This window comes from Sycon ciliatum, chromosome 1 (assembly GCF_964019385.1).
Source record: "Sycon ciliatum chromosome 1, ocSycCili1.1, whole genome shotgun sequence".
NCBI lineage: Eukaryota > Metazoa > Porifera > Calcarea > Leucosolenida > Sycettidae > Sycon > Sycon ciliatum.
In genome coordinates, this window is record NC_088643.1 from 25,342,217 (window position 1) to 25,370,043 (window position 27,827).

Sequence of the window (27,827 nt, forward strand, 5' to 3'; positions counted from 1 at the left end):
TGTGTGAACACAAAACTGTACGTGTACAATGTACATGTATTCAGAGATAGGATATTAGTAACCAAGGAGACGGGAAATCGATGAAATTAAAATACACGGAAAGAGAAGAGTAAAAATACAGCACATCTGACAATTGTTTCAAGCCGCCATGGAGAGGAGTTGATCTAAGGACACAGGTTGAAATGCTCCTCCACCAGGCACACGACAGAATATGACATTGTGGCTGAAGTAAATGGAGCAACGACCAACACGGTACAGCATGTGACTGTCGTGCATCCTATCCGGTAGGAAGGACAAGCCCATTTCCTGGATCTAACAACACAACCAAACACACACACACACACACACACACACACACACACACACACACACACACACACACACACACGAATTCGCAAAAGCATATACAGTAAAGTCTTGTATAAGAGCCGCACTTGAAGAAGCAGCCCTCGAATAGAAGCCGCACTTCTGGAAACATCAATTCGCACATAATAAAGCCAACCTTGTACAGTAGCCAGGTAGCCGCGGCTGCAAAGGTGACAGAATGCTCACTCCTAGATCGTACAGGCTACACTACAAGTCATTACAGCTACTGTCTGGTGTAGAACTGTCGCGTGTATAAGCCGCACAAGCCCGTGAACTCGTGACGTAGATCGGAATGATATCAACAGAAGAGATGTGTAAACAAACGCGATAGCGCTGAAATGGCTGTGGTGTACTGGTGATGCCAGTGGTGTACCGTTACCAGTGCAGTGATGCCAGTGACACTGGTGCTACCGGTAACCGACGGGCCAGAATACCGGCACTACAATTCACACACACAGAATACTGGTACTACAATTCACACACACACGCAGAATACCGGCACTACAATTCACACATAAGCCTGTCTTGCATAGAAGCCTGTCGCATATAGAAGCCTGTGGGATTTTCCAAAAGGTTGTATAAGCCGCTGCTTCTACAGAAGACTTAAAGGGGAAGTTAAGGCAAAAATTAAAATTTCACCAGTTGTAGTCTTCGGGGTGCTGAGTCGAATGGTCTTGGTCCGAGAAAGCTGAGACGCTCCCTTCCTACTTGAATCCCAATCGAACTCGCGCACTTCCACCGAAACTGGGTGACTGCGCCCTACGAGATGGGGATTTGTATGCAAAATGTCACTAAAAGCGCCATTTCGTTCTTATAAAAGCACGGATGACCGCGATTGGCCCATATGTTGTAGTCTTTTGGACGCTGAGTCGACTGGTTTTGGTCCGAAAAGGCTGCAATGCAGCGTTCCTCCTTTATTCCCAATCGAACATGGTTGAAGAAGCGGTCACGTGCTCCTGGGTGCCAAAATCACCTGGTCACCACGCCAGCAGGCGACAACTTTCACACCAAGGTTCAACTCGAGTGACAGGACTGCACCCAAAAAAGGTCAAAACAGGCTAGTAAGTTGTACCCTGCAGGCACGGTGACCAGGTGACTGGTGTACGCAGGAGCACGTGACCGCTTGTTCAACCATGTTCGATTGGGAATTAGGGGCGAACGCTGCATCGCAGCCTTTTCGGACCAAAACCAGTCGACTCAGCGTCCAAAAGACTACAACATATGGGCCAATCGCGGTCATCCGTACTTTTATAAGAACGAAATGGCGCTTTTAGTGACATTTTGCATACAAATCCCCATCTCGTAGGGCGCAGTCACCCAGTTTCGGTGGAAGTGCGCGAGTTCGATTGGGATTCAAGTAGGAAGGGAGCGTCTCAGCTTTCTCGGACCAAGACCATTCGACTCAGCACCCCGAAGACTACATCTGGTGAAATTTTAATTTTTGCCTTAACTTCCCCTTTAAAGGCACGTGTACGCAACAAGTCAATGAGATAAACGAGAGAGCTTGGAAGCTCAGGGCCCTACGCTATGCTTTTCTGCCTTGATGACCTAGACAAAAAAAGCATAGGGATGTTATAAATTCTTATATTAAAGTTTCAACTTTTTGTTTTTAGACATAACCTGGGATTCGAACCCGCACTATCGCCCTGCATGCATCCCCCGATACACTTCGCATACATACTGATTCTTCCAAGTTGCTTCACGTTATGATCTTGTATTTGAAAGCCCTATTTGAATATGCATTGTGGCCAGCCGTCTTTGATTGTACGGTACGGGATAGGTACGGGACAGGTACGGGACAGGTACGGTCGAGGGTAATACGACAGTGTCTACCGCTTTGATGACGGCAAAAAAAGAAAAGGGATGTTATAAATTGTTCAATTCTCCTATTCTTTTTCAAGCATTACCTGGGATTCAAACCCGCACTATCGCCCTACATGCATTCCCCCATACACTTCGCATTCATACTCATTCTTCCAAGTTGCTTCACGTTATGATCTTGCGCTTGAAAGCCCTATTTGAATATCACGGCCAGCTGTATGTGGCCAGCTGTGTTTGATGGTACGGTACGGTACGGTACGGGACAGATACGGGATAGCGCCAGGCGTGACACAAACACACAAACACACAAACACCAAATTAAAGCTGTGTGGACCCTGGCTAGCGCCAGACGTAACTGAAGTAACGTCTTCTGCATAGCTACGGGAATAAAGAGGGAATGAGGGCTAACTCAAAGCAGACATGTGAAAAGTCACTGTGCCTACACAAAGCTTTCACAAACACCGAGACACAGATTTCGAAAACTCACTTTACGCTGCACAACTTCTTTGAAGTCCAGAACTGGTGGAGCAGCTGCAGCTGCTGACATACGCTGGTAAGACTGGGAAGCCTGAGCATGCGCACACACATATACATACACACGTACACACATGCATGTACACACATGCGCACGTGCACACACACGCACACACAAAGTACAGAGAACAGCACGAACAAACAAAACAGATCAATCAAGAAGAAGACATCCAGCCACACACTGGCAATGTTCAAAAAGCATGGATGGCACTGTCAACCATACTTACAACAGTCACAATGAATGGCCAAGGACCAGTAGCCAAACCTGTCACAACATCACTTTTTGCCATGCGAAGTGCGACATGGGACACTTGCAACAAGGAAATGCCCGTCGTGTACTGTCGCATGCAGTCGCAAGGCCACTGTCGCAGACATTGACCAAAGTTAGACATCACGTGACATAGTTGAAAATGTTACACTGGCAAACAGTGCAAGGAGTTGAAGCCAAAGCAAAGGGTTGTGTACAACCCCGTATCCATCATGAACAGGGTGCAAATATTAGAGAGGTTCCGCACAACGTAATTGCGTTGGTAAAAAACGTAGTCGATCTACATGCATGCAGATCCATGTTCCACCATACAGAGTTTTCGAACCACATAGCTGCCCTTGGCAACTCGAACGCGACAGTGTGCGACCTAGGAAGAGAGTCGTAAACTTTCACCCCAATCCACTTACGCAGCACCTCTTTAAGTATTAATTGTGGGAACAATCGGCGGTTCACCACAAGTAATAATCGATGGGAGCTAAAAGAAAAAGAAAAAATGAGCCCGGGCATCTCCGATCAAAAAAAAGGGACGCCAATACTTCGATGCTACCTAAAGTCTCATTGCAAGAAATCAGAGCAGGTATATCACCGTTTGGCATTAAAGCGACCAACATTCCTCGTTGTCCAACCTGTTGAGAGTAAGGTCTTGGTGTCAGCGGTTCGTCAATAAAATGAAGAAAAAACGTCATTCAGAAACATGGTTGTGAGCGTCTGAGTTACAATACACACACACACACACACACACCTCAGACCTCAGACCTCAGACATGCCCATCGCGGGAGCGATGATAGCGAACAGCTATGTTTGACATAGCAACTTGTGCTGGGATTACACCATTCAACAGCTTGCAAGGCTGATGAATTGACCGCCACTATTTTTAGCCTGGTATCCACCACACAGCTGTTTGAAGTGACTTTTTCTGGCCAGTGAATCCCTATTTTTCATTTTTCCATTTTTTCTTTTTTCTTTTTTTTCTTTTTATACACACACACACCACACCACATACTCCGGCATACACTGGCTGTTGGTAACCACCCAGGAGAATGAAAGAAAAGTCAGGAAGAGTCTGAGAAAGAGAAGAAAGACGTGTGTGACCATAATCGTCGGGAATCGAACCCGCAACCTATCGATTGGAAATCGCTGCACATACCACTGCACCATATGGGACACAGCACACACACACACACACACACACACACACACACACACACACACACACACACACACACACACACACACACACACACACACACACACACACACACACACACACACACACACACACACACACACACACACACACACACACACACACACACACACACACACACACACACACACACACACACACACACACACACACACACACACACACACACACACACACACACACACACACACACACACACACACACACACACACACACACACACACACACACACACACACACACACACACACACACACACACACACACACACACACACACACACACACACACACACACACACACACACACACACACACACACACACACACACACACACACACACACACACACACACACACACACACACACACACACACACACACACACACACACACACACACACACACACACACACACACACACACACACACACACACACACACACACACACACACACACACACACACACACACACACACACACACACACACACACACACACACACACACACACACACACACACACACACACACACACACACACACACACACACACACACACACACACACACACACACACACACACACACACACACACACACACACACACACACACACACACACACACACACACACACACACACACACACACACACACACACACACACACACACACACACACACACACACACACACACACACACACACACACACACACACACACACACACACACACACACACACACACACACACACACACACACACACACACACACACACACACACACACACACACACACACACACACACACACACACACACACACACACACACACACACACACACACACACACACACACACACACACACACACACACACACACACACACACACACACACACACACACACACACACACACACACACACACACACACACACACATACCAACTGCCCGTAAGCAGTGGGTGTTGCATGAGCAATAGAGTCAGTGCATGTACAAGGATACCGTTCAGAGTATTCAGAGAAACAAACCAAACAACATTGTGCGTTCACTTAACGTTAAATTAGATGGTGATGGTCTCCTGCGAGCTCATGGCCGATTGCAACATTCGTCAGAGCAATCAAGTGCACAGCTCTTGCTACCAGCCAGAGGTAGGTTTGTCTCTTTAGTCATGATGGATAGTCACCGAAGAATTACTGTAGAATCCCGCGGATAAGCCCACCCGCGTACAAGACCATGCCCGCGTATAAGCCCAGGGTTAGTTCGAACATCACAAAGCTTCATTGTACAAGACCATGGGCCTAGATCATACCAAGAGTCCAGAAATTATGGACTCTTGGCCATACCATGTACGTAAACAAGAGTATGCAACAGTGGTTATGGGTCAGTGCGCGGCGTGCTGCCTTCATTACGTAACTTGCCTTCATCACGCTCTAAAAGCATGCATTCAAACTCACTCGCATCGACGGTTCACCCCAAACTGGTGCCGAAACCCGGTAAGGAGATCACTTCTCACCTAATATTTAGCAAGAGTAAACTAGCAGCTATCAAGAAGTTCCTGAAGTTGACTACTCCAAGGATGGAGCTGCTCACTGCAGCTATAGGTGCAAACATCATTACCTTTCTAAAGAGTCAACTACCTCTTACTTTAGACTATAACTGTCTGTTGCTCAACTTTACGTAGTGCCCAATCTCTGAATCTCTCTGATGGGCTTACGGGCTAATAGAATGTGATGCGAAGTTCTGCCGGCGGCGCAGACCCCCATAGCTGGAGTTGCACACTCTTGGGGAGACCCCCATAGCTGGAGTTGCACACTCTTGGGGTTATGTACTACTCTTGCAAGTAGAAATAGTAACACCAGTGACAGCATCATCGGAAGTGATGGTACCAACAACAACAACCCTCCATGCAGTAGTCCCCCCCCCCCCCCCCCCCCCCTATTCCTAGCATCTGTCAGTAGTAACTCACGGAAGCATCGGCAGTATCCTGCATATGTGCCTGCTGTGCATAGGTCATGCCAGCACTGGCTGGCTGTTGGCCACCAGCTGGGTGTGAGACCATGTGGTGCATGACTTCCACGGCGTGATTGAAGTGACCTGATCATACAGTGTGCATACACGGAAACCAAGAACATGCACACATACACACGCATACATGCACACACACGCACACACACACACACACACACACACGCACGCACGCACGCACGCACACACATGCAAATGAGCGTACGCACACACACATACACACACACACACCTTTGACCTTTGACGCCCATCGCCGGAGGCGATGATAGCAATGCTACGGCAGAAGCCGTAGCAACTTGTGCTGGGATTGCACCATTCAACAGCTTGCAAGGCTGAAGAATTGACCGTCACCATTCAGCCTGGTCTACACCATACAGCTATTTGAAGTGACTTTTTTCTGGCCAGTGAATCCCTATTTTTGGTCTCTTTTTTTTCCCGCACACACATCACACCACATACTCCGGCATGCACTGGCTGTTGGTAACCACCCAGGAGAATGAAAGAAAAATCAGGAGGAGTCTGAGAAAGAGAAGAAAGACATGTGACCATAATCGTCGGGAATCGAACCCGCAACCTATCGATTGGAAATCGCTGCACATACCACTGCACCATATCGGACACACACACACACACACGCACGCACGCACACGCATGCACACACTACTGCTTTAAAATTCCCGGAAAATCACAGTCTGACATGCATAGTACAGTCCATTTCAAAACTATAGACGCGTACCTAGGCAAAAACCATTATGCCAGCATCTATACCATATAAAATCTGTGATCACTTTGTGCATAATTTTTTTCCAAATTGGGCGTCTGTTATCCAATCGTTTAGAAACTCTATGAGAGTAATTGTGGAGCTATCCTGAGCAATATTCCGAAAACTATTCTCAAAAAGTTCCAGCCAAATAATTTGAAATATTTCAAAAACCCTACGCGTCTCTAGTTTTGAAATGGACTGTAGTTACCATACATATCGAGTGCTGTCGGAAAAAACGCTCACCCGAAATCGGACACCTACTACAGATGCTAACTGGAACTGGGCAAACATGCAATCGCCCTGGTCTGCTAAGGTTGCGTACATGTACAGTACTGCGTAATGAAATCCAGTCGCGTCGCTCAAGTTTGCACCTTGCACCATCTCGCATCCCAGTGTTCGCAGGTCTGGGGCCGGCTGCGCAACGCCTGGCACGTACTTGAGTGACACGGCGGGATTTCATTGAGCAGCACTGTACTTTGTAAATTATGAAACTTCAGTATAATATACATGTACAGTCAGACTCTGGCTTTTGTCCAGCTCTACACATAGTGACCAGACACTGGCTTTGCTCCAGCTCTACACATAGTGACCAGACACTGGATTTGGTCCAGCTCTACATATAGCGACCAGACACTGGATTTGGTCCAGCTCTACATATAGCGACCAGACACTGGCTTTGCTCCAGCTCTACATATAGCGACCAGACACTGGCTTTGCTCCAGCTCTACACATAGCGACCAGTCACTGGCTTTGCTCCAGCTCTACATATAGCGACCAGACACTGGCTTTGCTCCAGCTCTACATATAGCGACCAGACACTGGCTTTTTTTTTTTTTTTTTTTTTTTTTTTACTATTGACACAGCCCTACTGGAATACAGGTGGGGAACAAAAAGAAACGAGGAAAAGGACAAAACATAGGGGATGTAGGGACGACGTGCTGATGTGCTGGGAGCAACTCAACCGACCAGCGGTCTCGGCGTCAGCGTTGCTTTGCTCCAGCTCTACATATAGCGACCAGACACTGGCTTTGGTCCAGCTCTACATAATAGCGACCAGACACTGGCTTTGCTCCAGCTCTACGCATAGCGACCAGACACTGGCTTTGCTCCAGCTCTACATGATAGCGACCAGACACTGGCTTTGCTCCAGCTCTACGCATAGCGACCAGACACTGGCTTTGTTCCAGCTCTACACATAGCGACCAGACACTGGCTTTGGTCCAGCTCTACACATAGCGACCAGACACTGGCTTTTGTCCAGCTCTACACATAGCGACCAGACACTGGCTTTTGTCCAGCTCTACACATAGCGACCAGACACTGGCTTTTGTCCAGCTCTACACATAGCGACCAGACACTGGCTTTTGTCCAGCTCTACACATAGCGACCAGACACTGGCTTTTGTCCAGCTCTACACATAGTGACCAGACACTGGCTTTGGTCCAGCTCTACAAATAGCGACCAGACACTGGCTTTGGTCCAGCTCTACGCATAGCGACCAGACACTGGCTTTGGTCCAGCTCTACGCATAGCGACCAGACACTGGCTTTGGTCCAGCTCTACACATAGCGACCAGACACTGGCTTTGGTCCAGCTCTACACATAGCGACCAGACACTGGATTTGCTCCAGCTCTACACATAGCGACCAGACACTGGCTTTTGTCCAGCTCTACACATAGCGACCAGACACTGGCTTTTGTCCAGCTCTACACATAGCGACCAGACACTGGCTTTTGTCCAGCTCTACACATAGTGACCAGACACTGGCTTTGGTCCAGCTCTACAAATAGCGACCAGACACTGGATTTGCTCCAGCTCTACACATAGCGACCAGACACTGGCTTTTGTCCAGCTCTACACATAGCGACCAGACACTGGCTTTTGTCCAGCTCTACACATAGCGACCAGACACTGGCTTTTGTCCAGCTCTACACATAGTGACCAGACACTGGCTTTTGTCCAGCTCTACACATAGCGACCAGACACTGGCTTTTGTCCAGCTCTACACATAGCGACCAGACACTGGCTTTTGTCCAGCTCTACACATAGCGACCAGACACTGGCTTTTGTCCAGCTCTACACATAGTGACCAGACACTGGCTTTGGTCCAGCTCTACAAATAGCGACCAGACACTGGATTTGCTCCAGCTCTACACATAGCGACCAGACACTGGCTTTTGTCCAGCTCTACACATAGCGACCAGGCACTGGCTTTTGTCCAGCTCTACACATAGCGACCAGACACTGGCTTTTGTCCAGCTCTACACATAGTGACCAGACACTGGCTTTTGTCCAGCTCTACACATAGCGACCAGACACTGGCTTTTGTCCAGCTCTACACATAGCGACCAGACACTGGCTTTTGTCCAGCTCTACACATAGCGACCAGACACTGGCTTTGCTCCAGCTCTACACATAGTGACCAGACACTGGCTTTGCTCCAGCTCTACACATAGTGACCAGACACTGGATTTGGTCCAGCTCTACACATACTGTAAAAGCCAAATATATAACGAAGTGCTAACTCTAACGAGTTAACGAGGAGAAATCTGTCGTTAAAATAGAAATCGCTACACAGAAATCGATACATATACTCTCCTATTGAGCGTTGAAAATGAGACAGAATCGCTACCTTTGGTACACGTAAACTAGTCAATTTTGGGAAATCGTTATATATGCGCCTCGTTAGAATAATGGCTTTTACAGTAGTGACCAAACACTGGCTTTGGTCCAGCTCTACACATAGCGACCAGACACTGACTTTGCTCCAGCTCTACACATAGTGACCAGAAGTGCTTACGTGCAATCTGCGGGTGATTCTGCAACTCCTGATCAAACTGCTCCTTCCAACCGGAAAACCTGTTGTGCAACACACACACACGGGCGCGCACAGAGACAGAAACGTATGTGTGCACGCAAACACGTGCATGCACGCACCCATCCATGCACACACGTACAGTCATGCATAAGTTACATAGAAACACACACACACACACACATACATTCAAACACACACACACACACACACACACACAAACACACACACACACACAAGCACACATTTGTACTAGCACTAGATTGAGAGCGTTAATGTGTGGTTGCTGTATCGAACACTCATTCTTGTTTCTGGGCGATGCATTGTCCACCTAACGCCACTAGGCAGTACAATGTCATGTACTTACCACTGTATGACTTCTTCATAGTTGGGATTGCTTGCTGGCTGCAACCACTGTGTCAGCACTGACATCCAGCGTTGGAAGAAGAACTTGTCCATCATGTCTGCAAAGTGATTCAGCGGTACTATGGATCGCCAAGCCATCACCCAGCGGAAAGCCTCCATGTCTTGATGTGCTGGATTGATCACCAGGCGCGTCTGCAGGCACGTGGCAAGCTTCGGTACGATACAGCGGATGATGAACGCGTCCATGCTGCCTTGAGAGAAGACCTGTGCATGGGCGAGAGAGAAAGAGAGAGAGACAGAAAAAGAGAGAAAGAGAGAGAGAGAGAGAGAGAGAGAGAGAGAGAGAGAGAGAGAGCGAGAGAGAGAGAGCAAGGAAATCAAGTAACTACACCAATCAATGCAACAAACCGGGAGTACATTAATGATTGACTAATTTCCTGACTTTGCTGCGTTGTTGTACAAGTTCAAACAAAACAAAAACGACACCCACAACACAAAACGACTCTGCAACCTGGGTTGAGTTTCACTATTACCGATTAAAGAATATGTACGGTGTAGCACCCGTGATGCCCCACGGAGGGCACGGCCCAGTGACACGCCATACGCGCACTGCAAGCAAAGTGACTCACCCCAACCCATGGCATAAGGATAGCCTTGGCCGACGCGTCACTCGGATCCCACTTTGACAATGCAGCTGCCAGCGTGTGACGAACAGGGGCATACAGAGGTTCCAGCCGATGGCCTAAGCACATGAAGAGATGAAGACAAAGCAACATAGCAACATAACAGCAGTAGTAGTCAGAAGGAACTCCAGGATACGGGTGATCGCTGGCCACGCTCCCAAGAAATACTGTCAATCAAAGCATGGACACGATCAGCCAAGTGATCACACAAATAACTTAAATAAGATTGTGTTGAGAGGTGTACGTAGCCTTCCATACTGAAAGAATGTCCGCGTGTGCCAGGCATAGAATGGAGAGCACCGCCCGCTGGAATACACAATTCTATACGATATTCCACAAGACCCTCGTTTCACGTCAGCACTCCACTAAACTATAACAATACAAGCAGCATCAAGACTTCAAGAGTTTCACGGTCCACAATACAGCCGACAAACCAGTGCCCAACAGCCAGACCAGTGCAACACCAAAGCCAAGATACTTCTTTGATAGTTTACACTACCATACGTGTAAATACACTATCATCAAGTACTCGATAACTAATGATTCAGTCGTTCACCCCTAGTTTATTACACAGTCACACCATTGTGACTCAACACTGCAGCAGCCATGACCAGGACTTGCCCAGGACAACCAGCAGCTCAAGAAGCACAAGTCTCCACATGCAGTGCAATAGAGTAATCCAGGAACTAACAAATCGTTGTTCAGTTGGACACACAAGACCTACCCATGAGCTCCAACCAAGGGTGTATCCACGAGTCAATGGGCTGCGCATCAGTTGTTGGGCTCCATTTCTCCACTTCAGCCTAGAGCACAGTACGAAAGCAGAAAGAAAGCACAAAAAAACTGATGATCACACAAACTGGAAACACTTACTAGTACAGGAAAGGACAAACCCAAAAATGGCAAACAAACAGTGGATCTACAAAGCACGAGGTGGCTCCTTTTACATGGTCGTGGCACAGGAGAAACAGGTCAGCATCGCCAGACTGAATACACAGATGAAATGGAGACCAAAAGGAGAACAAACGCATACATTTTAGCCCCCCCCCCCCCCCACCCACACCCACACACCGAGTAGAGAGAAGGGAACGAACATGCGTACCTGCAGTCTGGGAAAGACCCACGTGTCGAGGAGATGAGAATTTATCCAGCCCGGCAGCACAGGCGTCCACTGCTCCAAGAATGCAATTAGGTGATGAGGTGCCCGTGGCGACCACTTGGTCATGGCACTTCGAAACACAGGCATCCATACCTCCCATAGGAGCCTGTCGAAGACTGGCATGCTGCAGTCATTACCATAGCAACACAGTCACAAAACACACAACACACCACGTATGAGTTATCATCCTATCAACACTGGCAAAGACGTACAATGTACACACAGACATCACCAGCCAAGGATGGCGAGTGATTCTTATAGCAATGCTAAGACACCCAGTCGGCCAAAACTGAGGCACTGTGTGACACTACAAGTGCAATGTACAGCAGGGTGAAGAGAGAGAGAGAGAGAGAGAGAGAGAGAGAGAGAGAGAGAGAGAGAGAGAGAGAGAGAGAGAGAGAGAGAGAGAGAGAGAGAGAGAGAGAGAGAGAGAGAGAGAGAGAATATCTGTGAGGCTGGCTTTCTAACCACCACCACCACACACACCGTGACAGAGTCGGGTGACCTGCATATGCAACTGATAAGCTTATGATGTTCTGCTACTAGGCAGTTGAGTAGCAGAGTAGGCACTTGGTCAACACTGTCCTGCTCGATCTCACCAAGCAGAGACTACCCAGACTACACGTGCACCTGACATACAATGACAACAATGAGCACAGGTAGGATGCACGGCCAAGGCCCACCCCCTCACGCCTTTTGAACAGTGTCTTGTATCCCCCGAGTTGCACAGCGTGACAACACACAGTCTGTTTACCTACGCGTAAGACCCTGAACATCTAACTACAAAACTGTGCACTAAAACCATGAACCAAGGCTAGGGTGCTGTAACACAGTATTCACATACATAGTACAGTCCACAGTGTCAGGCTGTCAACACACTGACTGCATCCTTTGTTGCTCCAGTCCTATACAGCCAGGCCTGTGACGTGCAGTATACATGTAGTAGGTAGAAAAGTCGAACAGAGAACCCACTGGATCACCTCCTTACCTGTCCTCTGACGGCACGACATTAGATTGACTGGACGATGAATCATTCAACAGAGATTTCCACTGCGTGAACAACTCCAAGTGATCCACGTCGAGCGAGCCAAACGGTTCCCAGCCAGTGAGATTCTTCTTGATCAAGGGGAAGACGACGGGCACGGCAAGACGACTCAGGCCATATGAGATGTACTCGTGTTCGAAATGGGACTGCAGGCGGCTGAACGTGGATGCACACTCGCTCAGTGACAGAGGGTCGTTGCTGTTCGGCTGTGAGCGCTCAGTCAGCTGCGTCAACACGTCTTTCACCTCAGAGACGCGGTCAAGCTCCTGCCGCTCCTTCTGCAAGGTCTTGCTCAGCATCTCGCGCTCGTGGCGCAGATTGATTATCCTGTTCTGCTCGTGCTGCAGCCTGATACAAATACAGACACACACAGACACACAGACACACACGCACACAAACACACACACACACACAAACACACGCACACACACACACACACACACACATACATACATCATCCTCCTTGCATCATATTCAACGACAAAGCAAATGAACTCCGCACAGAGACCCCTCAACGCTGGCAAGACCTCTTTCCTGAAAGCCGGCAAAACACCCTCATCAAAGCCCAAATCTTAGCCAACAGAAAACACATGGCAGCCACAAATATTGTCACTCACTGTCTATCGATGTGCAATATTTCACTCTCGGCCTGGTCTGCAAGGAGCTGAACATTGTGCAGCAACTCGGGCAAGAACCCTACACTCTCGGTGACTGCACAGTGGTAGAACAGAAGAAGCAGCAGGAGCAGCAACAGTAACATTGAAAGCGGTCTTCTTGGCCACGGTCAGTAGAAGACTTGCACAAATTTGTCGCAATGGCCGTGGCAACAACAAACAAAGGACAGACGGCTCCTCGTGTGCTCCGGATGGCAGTCGTGAGTCAGTCAAGTGTCAAGTTCGGCAAGAAGCGTGTGCTCCTCGTTGGAGCAACCAACTTCATGACTATTACCGCCGAAGTCGCAACTTCTAAGTTTGATAAATATGCTGTCATTGGTATCACGGTGCACCACAATGGCATATGGTGTGAATATCATTATGTTATTCTGCAGCGAGTCCTTGTCGTGTAGCTTGCGAAAGTTATTGCATACGGTCATTACGTGCATAATGCATAGTACTGTCTGTACACTCAAGTTTCAAGTCCAGTCCATTTTTTGGAAATATGGGCTGGACACTAACGAGGGCCTGGTGACGTGTTCATAGGGCTGAGTTATGCCAAATGGTGCCATTGGCTGGGAGTGAAAGCCTTGCCCCACGCCTGCACCCTAAAAAATGTTTCGAAAATACTCAAATTCGACGACGGCTGAGAATCTAGGAAGATGCCGGACCACAGCGAAACAAGTCATCTGGCTGAAAAACGGAATACACCATTGCGTTGCCACGGCTAAGCGCAATTTTTAGGCTCACCACACAGGTAGCGAAATGCCAAAACAAACGAGCCATAGACACAAACCCATTTTCCAAAATTGTCCACCATTGAGAATGCGACTCAAAAAGTACCCGCAAACTGCCCAGTGCGGAAAATGAAAAGTCAACTTTTAGACGACTTTTTTGAATCTGGCGCACGGACTGGTATAGGAGACATAGGGTTGGGCTGCATGCAGTCAGCACCCAATAGGACCAATAGTACTGATACTTCTATGAGTTTTATCTCATCCTCTATTTAAAAATTGTAACATGAAAAATCCTCGGCCCACCATCTGTGTTCTTTAAAAAAAGTACAAAAACAATAGATCTGCACAGGTACGTCTCTGGAGACTTGTGTCTGCACAATGCACATGCACTAAACCACATCTTCCACAATGATAGCAGAGTTTAGCCTGGCAACAACAGTCTCGACTGTCTACAATGTTCAATGCTATGTGCTTGGTACTTACGCATTGGCTGTCCATCTGGATGGCTATGTTTGGAATGGATGGAATCGTATCCGTGGTAGACCCTCTCTTCAGGCCCAGTCATATCCACAACCTACAAGGGGAAACGAACGAGAACATGCACATGTGGTGTGGCCTTTATCAAGCTACCACAAAGCTCAAGTCTCACATACAGATGTGTATGATAATTGTGTCCGCCATGGGGTTACTTTTAAAAGCCGCTGTTTTCGTAATATTTTACAGTCCATCCACAAAAAGATGGGCCCTGGCTCTGGCGAGCTCCCGTATTAGGCAATTTTTCAAGATTTTATCGTACACAGTGCAGTGCTGTGAAATTTGAAATTTGAAAAAGGGTCCAAAAAGGGTACCTGAATTGGGGTTCGAACCGTACAATGCACTGTTGCAAGCAGGGTCAAACGGCCTGGATTTTGTTGGGTTTTCCCAATTCAGTGCTCTTGGGGCAAAACCTGGCCGAAATCCTATTCTCGCTATGGCTTGCTTTTTGGAGAAATAGACTTCAGAAACATAATTGGAAGAGGATTCCATAGGGGATTGCAGGAAAAAAAAACTCAACGTTTGACCCATTTATGGCCAAAAGCTAGAAGTCCATCTTTTTCTGAATGGAATGTAGATGCAAAATGACCCGAGTACTTCAAAGTATTACGCCATGGCGCAAACGTAAAGGCAACACGGCATGGAGTGCTCAGACCTTTTCGTGAAGGATCGCTTTTCGTAATGATTATAATTTTTTTAAGCTATGCACGCAACTTTAAAAAAATCAACAAGCAGGCTTGGCTGTTGCGGATATAGACGGAGCAACATTCAGGCAATCCTGAGCTTGCAGCTTGAAGCGGATGAAATAGCTCTTTCTAGCTGACGGCAAGACCTTTTGCACACAGGCTAGCAAAAACCCGACCCAAAACGAAATTGATTAAAGGAAATCACGGTCCGAGATTTCTGACTTTGCGCCGTGGCGTAATATTAGGCGGAATGGGGGTGCTCATTGAAGAGCGGCGTCAGGTGGGCCAGGCAAGCCAATTCTACAAACTTGAAACAATAAAGCGTGCATTTCACCACCACACGTCCAAGGCATCCACTTTCCAAAGCTCAGAAATGACAAAGGAAGAAAAACCAGCTTGAAGTGATTCATGAACATTTTATAAATGCAAAACGTGCATGTTGCAGGGTCACTTCGCTGACGCTTACGCGGATCAACATTGAAACTGTTCCTAGAGAAAGTCCGGAAAAAGGACACCATCTTTCAGTATGCACAGCGCAAGCCAGTCGTGCCCAGTGGACAGCGCGCCATGCAGTTCGACCAGCTGCCACACCGAGTGCAAGGTGTAATGTGTATACATGCGCATACCTTCACAGCCTCATCAGTTTTCTTGGCCGCTGGCACTCTCTTGCCAGTCTGTTTCACACCAGATGCCTGTCACACAAAGAAAAACACAACAGAAGGAAACAACACCAACAATAAACACGGCCATAGAAACAACAACACCAACACCAGCGACGACGATAACGACACCACTACCATCAACACATGACCCCCAAAACAACATCAACATTAACGACGACAATGAAGACAACGACGCTAACGATAACAAGAACAAGAGCAACAAGCATGACCAAACATGACTGCATTGCAAAAAACGTAGCACGAACATGGGTAGGTGGAATCTAGAACATTCCTCAAGGCAATGATGTCACAAAATACGCTTATTGTGTGTCCATTCCGCTGCCCGCTGGGAAAATAGCAGCAATGGCGGTCTGTCACAATAAACACATACTGACTGGAAACTAGACTAGCCGCTTCTCTGCATCACCATCAGCAATACAGTGTAGATGCATAGAGTGCAGGGTAGTAGAGCAGCAGCAGCAGCAGCACAGCCTGCAGTAAAGTGTTGTTGAGTACACGTAGGTATTTGGTGTACACAGTACTTACGCGGACTTCATCCGCTGTTCGATAAACATATGTTGTTTTCCGTTGCTTTCCTTCACCCTGCACAGAAAAAGACAACACAGCGGCATATGCATACCCGTATACACGCACGCACACACACGCACACACACACGCACACACACACACACGTGCATGCACACACGCATGCACACACACGTGCATGCACACACGCATGCACACACACACACGCATGCACTCACACACGCATGCACTCACACACGCATGCACTCACACACACTCACACACGCATGCACTCGCACGCGCACGCGCACGCGCACGCGCACGCGCACGCGCACGCGCACGCGCACGCGCACGCGCACGCGCACGCGCACGCGCACGCACGCACGCACGCACGCACGCACGCACGCACGCACGCACGCACGCACGCACGCACGCACGCACACGCACACACACACACACACACACACACACACACACACACACACACACACACACACACACACACACACACACACACACACACACATACTAAACCAATGACTGCATGTCAAAGCTGCAAAGCTCACCTGTCTTTCCAAATGTTACATTTTCCACTGTATAAGCTGCACCCATACAAAGAAAGGTTAGGGGTCGTCGCAAAAGTTTTCTGTCGTCCCTGAAACGAACATCGTTCATTTCGTACTCGGACCCCCTCCCCTCCCTCTCAAACGAACACAGCTTGCTATGCTGGACGACGAAAATCGCATGCATGTACATGTCATATGTACAGTGTCGGTCGACTTGCGATTTTGGCTCGCACCCCCTCCCCCCCAAATGAATCATGTTCGTTTCAGGGACGACAAAAAACTTTTGCGACAACCCCTTAGGCAAACTGCCTGAAATGTGCTCAATGCGCAAAGCGCAGAGCATTTTACATATGAAAGATAGAGGGTCCAAGTGGAATATGTTGTAACTCAAAGTTCCATGCCTGAGGAATCATCAGCCAACTGTTGTTTTGACCTGGACTAACCACTATAGTACTGCTCGTGCATTAGTCTTGGTGCTAACACTGCTAAATACTAGTAAATAGTAAGTTGGAAGTGGATACTTTAGCCTTTAGCAGGAATCACATAACACGGAAGAGTGCGCGAAGTACCAAGGAGTTGTCGCGCACTCTTCATTGGTGAGGTGTGAGATGTACTCAGTATTGACACTTGCAATTATTTTAGTCTTGACTATGGGGGAGCTTGTAATGCAGCGGCGACTGGCTATTACCGGGTATCCTAGTCACACTGTACATGTACTTGAAATTCCGTATGTACAATTTTTTTTCATAGAGAGGTTAAGTTTCACGTAAAATTCTTACGTCAGTGAACTTTTACGTCAAAAATTCAAAAAAAACTCACGTAAAATTTGACGTGTTTTACGTGAGTTGACTGTCCCGCACGTAAGTTCGTGACGTGAGTTTTTGGAAGCTTTGCTTGGTCATCCCGATCGAATTCGTGTGAGTTTCCGTAGTTTTATCAAATTTGTTGGAAGATTTGATATTTGTGTGAACTAAACCCGAATCTTGCCACGCAAAATTTCACGTCACGTCGCACGTGTAACCTAACCTCTAAAATTCACACGTAACGTGAGATTTTCATCGCGTTTCGAAAAAAGGCAAAAAAACGTGTAACTTAACCTCTCTCATGTCTACCTTTTGACACCAGTTGCACCTTAATTAATTCAGGAAATATAGGGCAAAAATTCACCCTGGGGCTTTTTCACAGCTCCAACCACTTATGTAGTAGAGACGAATACAATCTGGGCCTGGGGTGTGAAACTTTGCTTGCAAGAGGGAGGCTAATAGATGTACATGTACACCGGCGTGCGCTACACATCCTGGAAATTACCGTCAAGCACAAGTCTATTCCCATCCGCCAAACTATTTGCCACACACAAACACACTTGTACATGTATGCACAAACACGCACGCTGAGGACGAAACAGAGTGCCAGTCACCCACCTCGGTTCTCTTCATCTTCCGCAGTTCCTCCTTGACGCGCTCTTCTTTCTCATCCTCGCTGTCAACCATGACCTGCTTGGTGCGCTCGGTACCATAGTAGGCCAAAGCTCCACGTCCACCTCGCACCTTCACCTCTATGGGCTGATTGATACCTTCACCACCTCGGCCCAGACCGGTACCAGCCTCGTAGCCAAACTACACAGAAAACATGAAAAGGGTTCAAAAATCCAACAAAAAAACAAAACAGTTCGAATGTCAACACGGTAAAGAACCAAAACGAATTCTACCAGAACACTGTTTTACCCCAGAAGTCTACTGAATGTTAAAGTGGACAAAGTCTATGCAGGAGCAATTCAGCCACCTGCTTTGCGGTGTGATGGGGCCAGGTGGAAAGGAGCATGTTTCCGTGGCAGGATGGATGTCACAACACAGAATATTGACACAATTCACACTGCAAAAAATTGAAACGTTGGCCAGCTGCTACGTATTCAAATATAGGGGGATCGTGGCTGTGCAAGTCTTTCTAAGTGGAAGTTAGACAGAAGAATAACCGATATGTGCTTGTCCAGCAGAGAAACAAACTCCACACGTATCAAAATGAACAAGATCATATCAACTTGGCAAAACACAACAGATCTTCGTCATGTTTACCTTCTGGAGCAGTTTGAGGCCAATGCCTTTCGTGTGCTTTTCCCATGATCCAAACGCCCTATATAGTCACAGAACAAGAAACAAAGCAACAATCTATGTAAAAACAATCCCCATGGGTAATTTAAAAAAATGTTGTCCCTGAAACGAACATCGTTCACTTGGGGGAAGGGGTGCAAGCCAAACTCCCAAGTCCACACCGACACTTTACATGCATGCGATTTGCGTCGTCTAGGACGGCAAGCAGAGTTCATTTCGGGGAAGGGGTCTGAGTACAAAACGAACAATGTTCGATTCAGGGATGACACAAAACATTGGCGACGACCCCTGGGGAATGGTAAAAAACCCTTGAGTGTGCCCCAATGATAATACCAACCATAGCGAGTGAAAAGTGAAATCCTGGAAGGTCAGGCCCACCTGGTCGGGCCACGGATGGCCCAGCCTTTCAGCAAGCATTGCGCGCCGCAGCAAGTAAACTTACTGTAAGACATGTAATTATAATGAGGAAGTAAATCTAACGGTTTAATGGGTACGATTTTTTCGTTATAATAACAGGGATGGATTTACTGTCATATTTTGCCATAGCAATTTCTGCTATACAAAATCACAATTGTATAGCAGTCTTTGATTTTGATTAGCATTTTTTCTTTGAAGGTTGGGTGTTTACCACACTGTCCTTCTTGAGAGTGATGCCTGAAAGCCCATTTGCAAAAAAACCGACTGAAGCATACATGTGCACGCAGATTGAGAGTACCTGCACCATATACATTGCACCAGACATGGTTAGCATTTTACCGTTCACGCTATTTTTCGACGGTCGGCCTGTACCGTGTTTGTGTGTGTAGACATGGCATTTTACCGTTCACGCGCTAGATCCAACGGTACTCGTACCCAACACCCAAAATACCGTCGGTTTGGTACCGTTTCGACGATAGAAAGCTTTGTTTAGCGGGAGAACGAAACGGTAAGATTCCAATTAGGGTTGCGTCACAAGTCGATGGTTGCGTCAGGAGTCAGGACTCAGAAGCCGAACTGCAACCGTGTCTCGAAAACACACAAAAAACAGTAGACTCGCCCTCTACACACCGACCATCGAAAATAGCGTGAACGGTAAAATGCTAACCATGTCTACTGTATGCATGTTACTTCATAGCGCAGGCTAAGCATGGATAGTCTGTATGTATCGCAGTTTTCTGCGAGTCACGGTGACTTTTGAGTAGCAGTAGATCGATGTTGCATCGCAAACTGCGATGCGATACAGGATAACTTCATCCCTGAATAAGTTCTGTTGAGGCGGTAATGCCTAGTGTGTGTTATGTGCAGATACGCCTGAAGACCGCAAGATCGTTAACATATCTTCTTGTTAACCTATGAATTTTGGACAATGGTTAAATTTGCGACTCGTTACAATAACATGTCTTACAGTAACAGTGATTCCTGCATTACGCTCAGCTTGTTCAACTTGCGCCGTGCATCAGCTTGTTCAACACGCCGTGCATCAGCTTGTTCAACACGCCGTGCATCAGTTTGTCTTTCAAAGTGATCAAACAAAAATCTATTCCATCACTGATATCATGCATTGCAGCAGCACGAGCACAAGTGGCTGATAGTCAAGCAAAGTGCCCAAGCAGCATCTATCTCAAGTGGCATGTCTTCTCTTCAAGATCTGAGTCAAGAGCACAGCAAAGTCACACTAGAGGCATGGTGATAGTGCCAACTTCATTCTTACTTGTCATGCTTCCCCATAGGTTTCATACCTGTGAAGAGCAGATACCCACACGCATACATACATACACACACACACACACACACACACACACGCGCACACACACACATGCGCGTATACACACACACACACGGATGCGCACACACACGCATGCGCGCACGCACACACACACACACACACACACACACACACACATGCGCGTACACACACACACACACACATCAAATCATTGCATGTTCTACAACTGCTTGACAACACTAACACAGAAAGTACCGTAAATGCAGAAAAAGGGTGGTGCCACTGCCACTGCAGCTACTACTGAGTATAGTAAATATTCATACAATCCAACACCGTTCTGCTCTTTACTTTGTGAATTCAGATTTCATCGAGCATGCTTTCATCCAATGGCTACAGCTGCATGGTGCTGGCCTGGAACTAATATTAGTGTTACCGGTAGATCCCAGTAGTTGCTATAGCAACCGGTCCTGGTGCATAAGTCTCTCTGCCTCTCCGTCTATCCTTCTCTCTCTCTGCCTCTCCGTCTATCCTTTTCTCTCTCTCTCTCTCTCTCTCTCTCTCTCTCTCTCTCTCTCTCTCTCTCTCCCTCTCTCTCTCTATATCTATCTACAGTCCATTCATAAAAAGATGGGTCCTGGCTCTGGCGAGCTCCCGTATTAGGCGATTTTTCGTGATTTCATCGTACACAGTGCAGTGCTGCGAACTTTGAAATTTGAAAAAGGGTCCAAAAAGGGTGCCTGAACTGGGGTTCGAACCGCAGAATGCACTGTTGCAGGCGGGGTCAAACGGCCTGGATTTTGATGGTTTTTCCCAATTCAATGCTTTTGGGGCAAAACCTGGCCGAAATCCTATTCTTGCTATGGCTTGCTTTTTGGACAAAAAAACTTCAGAAACATAATTGGAAGAGGATTCCATATGGGATTGCAGAAAAAAATTCTAAAAAAACTCAACGTTTGACCCATTTATGGCCAAAAGCTAGAAGTTCATTTTTTTCTGAATGGACTCTATCTCTCTCTCTCTCTCTTTCTCTCTCTCTCTCTCTCTCCCTCTCTCTCTCTCTCCCTCTCTCTCTCTCACACACACACACACACGCACGCACACACACACACGCACGGATCTAATATTAGTACCGTAAAGTACCGCCAGAGCGCCCCACCATCTCATCCTTTCGTGGTCGTATTGCGGAGGTGGTTTGCTGTCTGTAGGTCATACGACATGAACCTTGTACACATATTGCACGTTTTGCAGTCAATCCGTACCTTCGAGCGGACACAAGCTCCACACAAAACCCTGCCAAGCGTGACCTTAGTACACTAAGATTCTCACATCGTACAAACTTCGTTGCACTCTGCCATACGATTTTCCTTTCTCAGGCGGTAAAATCAAGGTGGGGCACTCTCGCGAGACGGGGCGCTCTGGCGGTACTTTACGGTGCTAATATTAGAAGCTTAAGGATGGCAATAAACAGAACCAGCTGAAGCGTCATTTCACGAAGGTTTTATTGAGATGTCACGAACACATTCTAGAAAAAGTGGTGATGAACAAAGAAATGACTTCGTGAAATGACGCTTCAGCTGGTTCTGTTTATTGCCATCCTTAAACTTGTGTCAACCCGCCACCTGTTCAAATATTAGAAGCGCCACACAATAAAATGAAATAAACCCGGACCAGGAATAGCATGCATGAGCCCATTGTACTGCCCACTACAGTCCTGTGCTCGGTGAAATCCAACCCAAAGCGTATGACTGGCGCCCTGGACCGTGTTTACTGTGTCCGTACATTTGTACGTCCAGCAGCATCCGCACGGCATCCAGGCCTGAGGGCGTCAGGGGCCGTACAAGTTGAGGGCGCCAAACATGCACTTTGGGTCGGATTTCACCGAGCGCAACAACTGTAGTACTGTAAATATACAAAATTTCCGCGCTGCAAAATTTCGGCACTTCACGATTTTTGACATTTCGGCGTGGGGTAGAGGGCATGGTAAAGTGCGACAGATGCTGTGAAAAATTTCATCTGCGTTTTAATTTACAGTAAAACCTGTAACTAAAGACCACCGTGACTAGCGACCAGCCTGGTACTACCGACCACTTCGCCAGGCACGGACGGTCTCACTTTCAAAATGCACTGTGACTACAGTGCATTTCAAAACTATAGACGCGTAGGGTTTTTGAAATATTTCAAATTTGGCTGGAACTTTTTGAGAATAGTTTTCGGAATATTGCTCAGGATCGCTCCACAATTACTCTCATATAGTTTCTAAAGGATTGGATAACAGACGCCCAATTTGGAAAAATTTATGCACAAAGTGATCACAGATTTTATGTGGTATAGATGCTGGCATAACGGTTTTTGCCTAGGTACGCGTCTATAGTTTTGAAATGGACTGTAGCGACTACCTGCTGAACGCGACCAGCGACCGCCTTTTCTTGTCCCAAAGACGATTTTTGACCTGTAACTAGCGACCGCGATGTAGGAAATCAAATGTTGCTCGAAGCTCCTTCTCGACATTTTGCTGATTTTCCATTTTCCTGAAAGGAATCTTTCGGTACTACTAGTACGAGGTGAATTGCTATTTCTGGACATTGTACATTTCTGGACACTTCGAGTAAAATAATTTTTCGTCGCGTGTAGAGTCAAGTCAGTCAGGTTGATGAAGTTTTTTCTTGTTGTAGTTGACAGCTGGGCTGTTGTAGTTTCTCCTCGTGTCGGTGCCTTGTTGATAGCCTTTTCTTGGGAGGCATTTCAACGAGTTTTGTGGTACTATGTTGCATGAGAATTTTGAATTTTGAGTAAAATAAGAAGTAATGGACGAATCGTTGGCTTCCCCATGTGCACTCCACTTCAGATGCTGTATAGTCTTGGACCTGTTGGCTGGAAGTGTGAAGAGGCCAACTGCAGTCCACCAATAGAAAAAATAACAAAAATGGTGCAGTATAGGATGCCTATTGACGCTATTTTTACTTTCATGTCCAGAATTCCATACACTGAAATTTAGGCCCAAAAATTGGCCTGTCGAAAACATCCTGCTATAAAGTCTCTGGGATCACAGCATGAGCAATTGTCACATATTTGGAAAGATGAAGGATTAGGCCATGCAATAGATACAAAAAGATATGAAAAATGTAAAACACACAGCCAGTGGGCCTCTATTTTATTTTTATGTCCAGAAATTGCTATTCACCTCGTACAGCTGAACAAATGAACGCAGGTCATTTTGACTGTGGAGTCGGTGTGGACTGCACTACACCTGTCAATATTTCAAGCGCTGTCAAAAAACATGATAGGAAACGTCTTGGAGAGCGCATCGGAAGCGCTCTCTGATCGATGTTACTACTCGGAGTAGAAACGAATACTGAGCGGCTCTTTCACCTCAGTCATACAGCTACAGACGAATCGACGATGGCATCAAGGAATCCAGAAACAAAGCAGCACCGCAAGGTTCTGATGCTGAAGGATCGCATTCAAGCAATCGAGAAGTCACAACAACTAACATACTTAGGACAGTCGGTACGATTGATCACATGAACAATTCGAAGCCCAGCGCAAAACGAAACTTCCACAGAGAATGTTTGACTCCTGGCTTCAGAAGTAGGAGCTGAATTTGATGTCTGCAAAAAAATAATCTTCTCTCTCTCTCTCTCTCTCTCTCTCTGTCTGTCTCTCTCCACCTCTCCGTCTTTCTCTCCAAGTGTTGTTTGACCTGAAATAAGTATGGTATTGCGCAAGTCCTGGGGAATTGTATTAGCTGCATTTTGACATACATTATCATAATTATAATGGGATCCATATTAGGGATATCACTGTATTTTTTTCTTTCGTAGTAAACCAAGAAAACTGTTTGTTTTCGGGAAGAACCACACACCTACAGTACAGGAGATAGCACAGAAAATTTGGATGAAAAATCTTGAAGGATACCAGAGATATAAGGCGTCAGTCATACGCCAACCTTCATCATGCATGATGTATGCGGAATGCCATACTGCTGTGGCACCAACAGGGTTTTCCGGAAAGCCTAGCAAACGCTTAGCAACATTACAATATTGTCAGAATGCTATGAAATCTGGCTTGTAGGTGAAATATAGGTGTAATATAGGTGCAATACAGGTTGGTTAGTCCTAATATTGACCAAAATAATAATATTTCGGCAAGCGATGACCAATGAGAACGAGCGCGGCGCCCGTAGCAACCACCATACCAACAATGCTAAATCCATTGAACACGAGTTCCATTACTATGAAATTGAAGTGAGCACTGATGGCTATGGTTGTATTATACATGTACAAATAATAAATACAGCAGTTTCGTCTTCAGATGCCCAACTTTACTGCGGCTGTCACACAGTTGATCAATCATGTACATGTACAGTACATGTAAAATGCACAATAGTGAAATATGCATACAATAAAATCACTGACGCGATCCATGTCAGAGCACCACTCCGTAGCTATTTCTTTCTGGTCTCAAGGCGACGAGTCGAATACAAAATCATAGCTCACTTTGTCGCAGTAGCGAAAGTCTCCGTCAGGTGCAATCTTTCACTAGGGCCAACAAACCATCTGAAACACTCCTAGCGCTTGAACATATTGGGTCCAGAAATTCATTCATTTTGGGCGACCAGGAGGTGAAAGTCTTGAAAGCGCGATGAAGAGCGATCCCCCAGCTCGAGAAGAAAGCACTATTCTACATAATTCGAGGTCGCTGAGCACGATGGTGGGTGTTTCCTCGCCGTTTACTCCCCCCAAACGGATGAAAAATCCAATTGAAAACTACACTCCTCACAACAAAAAGCTCAAACTACAGTTGCCCAAGCAAGTGTGGCACCAAAACGAGCAGGAAGACCTCAGCTATCAAACGCACCAACTTTCAACTTTGAAAAAGAAAGCAGGACGAAGCAGTTCGGAAAAAACTGCAGCGAAGTCCATGGTGCCACAGCTACCATGCTAATGTACATGACCCGCGTGAAGGCTGTTTTCAGCTGATTTGTCAGGTGACTGAACTCCCTATCCATATATGGTCACGCAGTGCAAACCTCTAACTAAAGATAGGGATATCAGCGAACGCACTGCGCAGCCCATCTGCGCAGGTCAGCCTGGCCCATCTACGCGCGGCCGACAAGAAAACTCATGAACACTTTCATTTTTTTGCAAAATAAATCGTGCGAAGAAGATGCACGGAATGGCTGAAAACTAGGCTGAGGAATAGTAGCATCCAGAGACTCTCAAACAAATTCATGGTCCATCGCTTCTGACAATGGCAGCGAAGACATCAGGGAGCTGATTGCAGCAACTCTCTACCAAGCGCGATGCTGGTTACTCACCAGGGCAGGGTGCTTCCATCGCGCAAGAAATGGCCGCGAGTGAGAAATGGAAGTCCGATTTTGGAACGATCCAACCAGGGAAATTCCTTGAAAATTGGCCTGAACACCTCTCATACTGGTGTTTCACGATGTGCAAACTTTCAGAGAAATCGACCGGGGAGAACGTGGTGAGTTCGTGGGTCCTCGAGTATCGCGTATGATTTGAATGGTCGCGGGGACAGAAGAACAGTAATTTTACGACTCCCAGCGGTGCAAACAGACCGCGGCCATGTTTTCTCTGTCGGCCGCGATCACGTTCAAAAAATCGATGACGCAATGCATGCGCAGAGGCCTGCGCAGTGCGTTCGCTGACATCCCTACTAAAGACCACCTGCTACTAAAGACCGCTTTTGCTGGCACCAAGGGGTGGTCGGTAGTCACAGGTTTTACTGTAGGCGTTTTGGGTCGGTGCCGAATATAGCCGAAATTAAATAGCGGCCGAAAATTTGTAAATTTACAGTATTCTGCTCCCTACTCGACCTGATTGTGATACTCACCTAATCGACTGTTGCTGCTGGACTTGTTGCCACGGCTTCCTTGTATCGTTTCCAAAGTCTTGGCTTTCTGCTGAGAGGAAGATACAAACGCCTTGGGGAGACCAGATGCGCTGGCATCGTCTGCTTGCGCAGCCTTTTCACTCTCTGCTATCTCCATGCTCTGGAGCAACTGCTCGTCCATTCGCTCAGGATCACTATCACTGCCAGCGTCACCTTCCTTCTGACCTCCCTTGACACCACCACTGATAAAATTCAGGGGTCTCGAGTAGTCCGCTTTGCCACCACGTCTACGTGACGATCCATGATCTTCGTCCGAGTCATGGTCGGCCCACAGCCCATAAATTGCTTTCTCTTTGCTGAAACGACCCTTTCGACCATAAGCAGACATTTGGTCATTTATATCCTCCAAATCCTCCTGGCTTACGCCAAACGACTCCATTTCGTCGGAGGACATTTTCACTGCACCTATGAAAACCTACTGATACAGGTTAATTGCGGAAAACCAGAGTAAGATACAATGCCACAGTAAATTGCTTGCTACATTGTCTCATCTTTATCATGCACATCTACAAAATTTAAAAAATTTAATATGAGACTACAAGTACAAAAATTATAATGAGTGCAGTGGTATGGAAATCATCGATCGTCTTGAAAACGTTTTTTTCGAATGCATGACATCATACTCATAGTGCAATATGCATGCTCACGCACACAATGATAATAATAATTGCTCACAATGCT

The 27,827-nt window shown here is 46.9% G+C and overlaps 1 protein-coding gene across 1 annotated transcript; it reads right to left on the reverse strand.

Moving 5' to 3' along the window:
• LOC135819922 (tuftelin-interacting protein 11-like) lies at positions 1-27,680 on the reverse strand. Its single transcript, XM_065333224.1, has 17 exons — positions 27,087-27,680; positions 21,219-21,246; positions 19,493-19,550; positions 18,842-19,036; positions 16,876-16,932; positions 16,294-16,359; positions 14,931-15,021; positions 13,675-13,768; positions 13,001-13,405; positions 11,956-12,136; positions 11,578-11,656; positions 10,800-10,912; positions 10,172-10,434; positions 9,790-9,848; positions 6,167-6,294; positions 2,675-2,755; positions 1-312 (listed from the first exon to the last, which is right to left on the reverse strand). Exons 1-17 carry the CDS (start codon positions 27,538-27,540, stop codon positions 139-141), a joined length of 2,526 nt encoding a protein of 841 aa, XP_065189296.1. The 5' UTR covers positions 27,541-27,680; the 3' UTR covers positions 1-138.
• Positions 27,681-27,827: the final 147 nt, after the last annotated feature.